Below are 6850 nucleotides of genomic sequence, written 5' to 3'. Positions count from 1 at the left end.
CGACTCTAATTTATTGTCAAGATTGATTCTCAAAACATTGATTGTAAGTCCTAAGCATGATGTATCAAAACACCTAAGCCAAGCATACATCATCAAATTAAATAACAACCAATTAATTCAAATCATATTTCAATTTTAAATTAATGCAAAAGTCATAAAAAAGAATTAAATGAAATTACCCCAAGTATGAAGTTTGGCCTCCTCCGTCGTCCCAGTGTTGGGTTTTAGCTCATCATAGTAAAAATGCTCTCAAAATAATTAGTTATTGCTCAAAAAGTGGTTTACAAATGATGAAAAGGTGTAAAACAATTGAACAGAAAAATCGCAACAGAAATAACTGTTGCAAAGGCGCTGTTCAGCTGTTACAAGAAGAACGATAAATTGTAACTGATGTTGTACGACGAACTACGACCCTCGGGCGTGCGTCTTAGACACTGTTGAATAACGACGGTCTTTGGTTGTCTGTTCTTCGTGTTCTTCATCTTCATCAATGGCAGCAGCAGCAGCAGCAGAGAGAAATCATGGTTCTCGATTCTGCAGCGTTCCTTCTCTCCTCCCAACTCTCGACATCCGTTCTATGACATCCCAGAAGCATTTATATAATCACAGCACCTCCAAATCTCCGCCATCAATTCGAATAATCTTCCACTAATGAGTTTTATTCTCGGAAAATATTTTCTACCAGAGTTACGTAATTATTTCCTTCTTTACCTTGTTCACGCGTCTGCGTGGTGTTGACATTCTACCATCATGTTTATTACGCGTCTGTGATGAAGTAACGCACGCTGTATACACACGAAATCATTCCAAAGATAGCTAAAAATCCCGAGAATATCTTCCATGTGACGTGCTTTCCCTGTTTTTCTTCTCTAGGATTAACTATCCAATTTGGATTGAAACCAACACCCGTATGACGACTGTTAAGCCCAAATAAACCTTTTCAAAGAATTACAGCGATTTAATCTCGCTAAAACACTTCCAAATCACGAACCAAAAATCTGCCAGAGAATAACTTTCTTTTCCCGCCAAAAATTGATTTTGAATTTTGAGAAGATGACCTCCCCCTATCCTGTATAGGTATCCGAATAGCAGATGCCTTGAGTGACCTGGGGTTCCCCTTAGTAATTAGGTTACCCCTTATCCTGAAGCGAGAGTCCGAATAACACTTGTCCTCCGGGTACCAAAATCAACTTTTCGAGCCGAATTTTCCAAAAATATTTATTTCCAAAAAAATACCTACAAATACATAAAATAACAAAATTAGTACAAAATCGAGTGCCAACAATATATATTATTGAGATCAAATTAGACACAAAAATGTGTCTATCAGTAATTGATTGTTTAACCATATTGCGATTCGTAGCTAACGTACATAGGAGAGACACCAGAGAGCCCTTTCTATTCACCTCAAAGAAAGTCAGAATACCGAGAACATGGGATGAATTTTTCCACTTCGATATGATTTTACTTGGCAAAAATGTAAGTAAATTACTGTGTTTTATAAGTATCTCTTAATGTTTCTATTGGAAACAACTAATCGGACAAAGAACAGGATATAACTCCGTTGAATTGGGGGTCCTGGAAAATAATTAGGGGTCCCTAGTTACAAGACAAAAAAAGTCATGAAATAGTAAATGGTGGTTATCCCTTATCCCAATTTTTTTGAATGGCTAAACTACCTCTAAATCATTAGTGGTAATTAAGTTAATTAGTTTAGTTAAATTAAAATCAGATTTAAGGTTAAAATTTTGATAAAAGAAAAATTGTGTTTTTAGGTTGTGGAGAAGAAGAAGGTGAGTTTTTTGGGGAAAACTTAGGGTTATTTGAAATGAGTGATTCTAGTGGAGGAAGTGATGTTGGTGAAGGTTAAACAACACACATGATTGTGTTGATGGTAATGGATTGGATATATAATGAAGACATGTTAATAGAGGAATCTTTGAATAACGAAGATCTTATTGCTCAAAATGAAGGAACCAATCCTCAAAATGAAGAACCCGAAGCTCAAAACAATCAGGTAAACTTCCTATACTTTTCAAATTGTATGAATGATGCTCCAAATTCACGATTCATGTACACTATGCAACTACTCAGAGTGAGGGTCGTTAAGTCGAGAGGGTAATAAACGAACGACTTTAAGGAGTCATCAATTACTTGACACAACCTTTGACGACTCAAACCTGCAACTTTTGCAGGTTATGAAAAATCGTCAACCAAATGTGATATAATTGACGACTCCAACTAGTTAGGTCACATAGAGTCGTTAACTTAATATGTTTAGAACCCAACGACTCTAAAACTTTTTACTCTCTGAAGATGTTACTCTTAAGGTCGTTAATTTGGCATTCCTATATGCTGACGACCCTAGCGAGCCATTTCATAGTATAGTCGTCATTTCATAGATCAAGGGTCGGCATGCAAAATTTATAAAACCAAACGACCCTTCAACATCGTTAACGACTTCAAAAATTTGACATGACGACCCTTCAACATAGTTAATGACTACAACCATTTGACATGACGACCCTTCCTATTTTTTGAACAGAGAACAAATTTTGTATCATATAGAGTCGTTAGTTTTATAAAGGGGTCGTCAAACAAAGAATCGTTAATGCTTTAGAAATATATTGACGACCCTATCACTATTTGGGACAGAGAGGTGGTTCTGCATAAGACAGAGTCGTTCGTATTTAAAAAGGGTCGTCGAGAAGAACCGTTAACGATTTAGAAATTCCTGAACGACACTATACTAGGGTTGAAAACCAGGTTTAAGGTCGTTATCTACTACACCCTAATGGTTAACGATTTTTCATCAATTGAACATGCATATCAAAAATCGTTAAGCAATAAAAAACCGTGGTTCACGACCCTGGAACTGTAACTGCAATTTTGCAGTTGAAAACCTAATTTTTCAATCAACAAATCAAATTAAATGCAAACCCAACTTAGATTATGGGGTTTTAGTTCACTTACGACGATGAATCGGTGAGGATTTTTTTTTCTCAGAAGTCGTTAATGGAATGGGAGACAGAGGTATGGAGGGAGCGGAGAAGAAGAAAAATGGGAGAAGAAGAAGTTTTGATTGAAATGAAGATTGGGGGCCAAGGTAGTGGTTAATGAGATTTTTAGGGTAGTTATTAGAGAAGGTTAAATTGGTATTTTCACCAATTTTTTGGAAACCCTCTATCTTTTATAGGATGGGTATAAATTGAATGAGGCCCCTAATTATTTTCCATGACCCTCAATAAAGCCATGTAGGATATAAGTGCATGCCGTCATTAAAGTGATGAATACAAAAATCACAAACTTAGAGAGCATAATATAATAATTATGTCGCACTTCCTGATTTCAACTTTCTTCGATAAGTGGAGACGTATCATCGGAGGTTATATTTTTCACTGATCAGAGTATTAAACAAATGTTGTCATAGAGACTAGAAGCAACAGAGATATTTCTATGCACGGATTTATTTTAACTGAGCTAGAGAAACCTTAATCGATATTTGAAAATAATGATACCAATCTCCTGTAACATAATATCATTAACTCCAACTTTTCATATCCACCTAATGCTGGTAGTATTGACTTAAGTGAAATAGGAAGAAGTGTCCATATTATGGTGACCAGTATTCGTATCTTTAGCCTATCTTTAGCTTGAGTAGTATATGAACGGATTTTTTTTTTCATCGCCTTGCTTCCATAGGCTGGTGGGTGAGCCATTTTCCTTACAGTTTGAATAATGAATAAAGTTTTGGCTTTAGCAATATACAAACACTTGGTCGATACAGAGTAGGCATGACTCGCATGAGTGTTCCATCGTGGCTTAAGCATTTCTAGCGCAAATTCTTTAATAGATAGCTAAAAAAATTCCTTTATGCATTACTTCCCAGGGTGAAGAACTAAACAAAGCGAGGGCAGTAGCATAAAATCCAGCACACACGTGCATTAGTTTGTACTGCGAAGAGTCCATTTGGATCTGGATTGCTAGCCATATCATATCCAACTGTTTGGGTTGGAGCCTCCCGACTACTGCCAAAATGAAAGGAATTTTTTATAAGCCCGACCGCGGAAGAAAAAAAAATAGGGATTTTTAACAATTGCCACACTTGCAAATCCCGATTCAAGAAAATGCCACCGTTTTTTTCAGAGTTTATTAAATGCCACAACCGTTAGTTTTTCCGTCAGGATCCACACACTTGGTCTTTTTCGCTGACTCGATCAAAATAATCTGTCGCGATTTACATATTTACCCTTGAAGACTCTGTTATACTAGTGATGTTCTTGAGATGAGAAGAAACAGTAGAGAAACGGGTTTGTGATGTTCTTGAGAGAAGACGGGTTCTCTCAGTTTAGGGTTGATTTCCACATACTTTCTTCGATCGAGGTAAATGTTCTGGTAGATTGATTCTTCAACTACTCAGGAGACAAGATGTTGATGAATTACAAGGAGAGACTAAAAGCAGCAGCAGATTTAGTTATTTCTAGCGATCATCATCAAAGTGACGTACTCCTGTTAAACTACGATGAGATTGGCATAAAGGCTACACTGAAGCCTCATCAAATTGAAGGAATTTCATGGCTTATACAAAGATATCTTACTGGTGTCAATGTTATTCTTGGTCAGTAAAACCCTAGCTCTCAATTCTGTTTCTACTCTATATCATTGATTTCTTCCCTTAAATTGATCTTTTGTTATCTATTTTGCAGGAGACGAGGTTGGGAATTCGGACTGCTTACTAAAACCCTAACTCTTTGATTTTCTTTTTTCTTTCCTTCGATTTTTTCAAGTTCAGTATTAGTTGTTGAAATCAGTATTTTTGTTGTTACTCACTGTGTAATTGCAATGAGTTAGGCCATTAGGGCAAGCTTGCTAGTCATCTTACCAGTGGGGAGAGGAGAATTTTCTTTGCTTACGCCTAATTCCCACGGATTAATTGGTAATAAAATTCTACTTTATAATGGTTTAGGTTCTGTTTTGTGTAGATGGGTCTTGGGAAGACTTTGCAAGCCATTACTTTCTTAAGCTATTTGAAGTTCCATTTGAAATCACCTGGGCCATTCTGTGAGTTAATCTTTTGGTTTCTGCTAGTACTTTTGTGATTTGATCGTTGATTATATATGATTACGGATTTTAGAGGATTTCGTTGTTGTTTGTTTACGAATTTCTTGTTTTTTTTCAGTGGTAATATGCCCTCTCAGTGTGACAGATGGTTGGGTATCAGAAGTAGCAAAGTTTTGTCCTAAATTGAGGGTTCTACGATATGTTGGCGACAAAGAAGTCAGACGCGATCTTCGCAGGAAAGCTTTTGAGCAGGTAATGCAGTATTTTTCCTTGTACGGGACTTTTGACGGTTTGTTATCTTATGAACTTGATGCTGTTCTGAGTTTTGTTTCTCGAAAGGAGCATTGATTCGAGTTGATTGTCATACTCTTTTACACAAAATTATTGTTGAGCTAATGTTTGTTTGTTATGTTTATAGGCTAGCACAGACTTTCCTTTTGATGTCCTTTTGACTACGTATGACATTGTGTTGATGGATAAGGAATTTCTTTCTCAAATTCCATGGCACTATGCTGTAATTGATGAAGCACAGCGACTTAAAAATCCTTCCAGTGTATGTACAAAATTTTCAATTAACTCTTCATTAATCTCGATAGTCCTACACCTACAAAACTACTTTCATCAGGAGCTGCAGGGAGTGTTTGTTATTTTATACTCTTGTAAATGAACGAGTACTGATGGTAAAGTTCACCTTTGCGTTCAACACACTTGCATCTGCCTAATTGGTCAATGTTTGCAGTTTTTATACAATGTATTGGAACAACTTTTTTTCATTCCAAGAAGGTTATTGATTACGGGAACCCTCATTCAGAATAATCTTTCTGAACTGTGGTCTCTTATGCATTTTTGTATGCCTATGGTCTTTGGTACACTGGAGCAATTCCTATCCACATTTAAGGAGGCTGGAGACTTCTCAACATGTATTTTCTTCTTCTTATCTTTTTTGAAGTTTTAGTAGATCACCTTTTCTTTGTTCTTGAGTTGGGATTTCAATTCTTCATTTTTTGTCAGTGGGTGTTGGTCTTGAGCCACTCTGTAACGAAGCCTATATGCAAGCAACTGTATTTTCTACTCAAGTAATTCGAGTTTCAAGTTCAGTTGGTGATCGTGTTGGATTTCATAAGTATGCCCAAAGAAAGATTTTCACAGTTACTAGCAGGGTTGTTCCTCCTTCTTTACAGGCTCTTCAACATAAACTTTTATATTGTCATACATTGTAGGGTCCCGTATCTCAAGCAAAAGAAACTTATCGTCTAAATATGCTGTTGTGGGTTGAGTAATTGAGATGAGTTTGTTGTTGGATGTTGGATGAGTTTGCTGGTGGTACTGAGATGAGTTTGCTGGATGAGTTTAAACTTATCGTCTAAACTTATCCCCATTGGTTGTTGGATGAGTTTGCTGGTGGTACTGAGATGAAGTGCTGCAGCTGCAGGTGGAGATAAAACTGCAATTTTGTTGGTATCTTTAATTTCCACTTTGAAGTGGTCATTAAAATAGGAATTAAGAACAATAGAAAGAGTACATGTACTAACTGATTTGAGGGTATATATGTCTTTTACTAAGCTGGATAACTGCCACCTATGCACTAACTGATGGCAACAGTTTTTTTGGATGGCAAAGGTCAAATGTATGTCATTTAATAAACTTTGAAAAAAACGGTGGCATTTTCTTGAACTGCAAATTGGAAGTGTGACACTTTATTAAAATCCCCAAAAAAATATGCTAAGCACCGCATTTTATTTTTTAATTTGACACGATACGCAGGGTTAAGGAGACCCCTACCTTACAA

The 6850-nt window shown here is 36.5% G+C and overlaps 1 protein-coding gene across 1 annotated transcript; it reads left to right on the top strand.

The window, feature by feature from the left end:
- The first annotated feature begins 4428 nt into the window (after positions 1-4428).
- Positions 4429-5783, top strand: LOC113324571 (probable helicase CHR10). Its single transcript, XM_026572882.1, has 6 exons — positions 4429-4618; positions 4707-4714; positions 4983-5061; positions 5180-5313; positions 5480-5614; positions 5748-5783. Exons 1-6 carry the CDS (start codon positions 4429-4431, stop codon positions 5781-5783), a joined length of 582 nt encoding a protein of 193 aa, XP_026428667.1.
- The last annotated feature ends 1067 nt before the right edge of the window (positions 5784-6850 follow it).

Source organism: Papaver somniferum, chromosome 11 (assembly GCF_003573695.1).
Source record: "Papaver somniferum cultivar HN1 chromosome 11, ASM357369v1, whole genome shotgun sequence".
In the NCBI taxonomy this organism is placed as follows: Eukaryota; Viridiplantae; Streptophyta; class Magnoliopsida; order Ranunculales; family Papaveraceae; genus Papaver; species Papaver somniferum.
The sequence above is the reverse complement of the archived record's forward strand: the minus strand, read 5'-3'. Positions and strand labels throughout refer to the sequence as shown.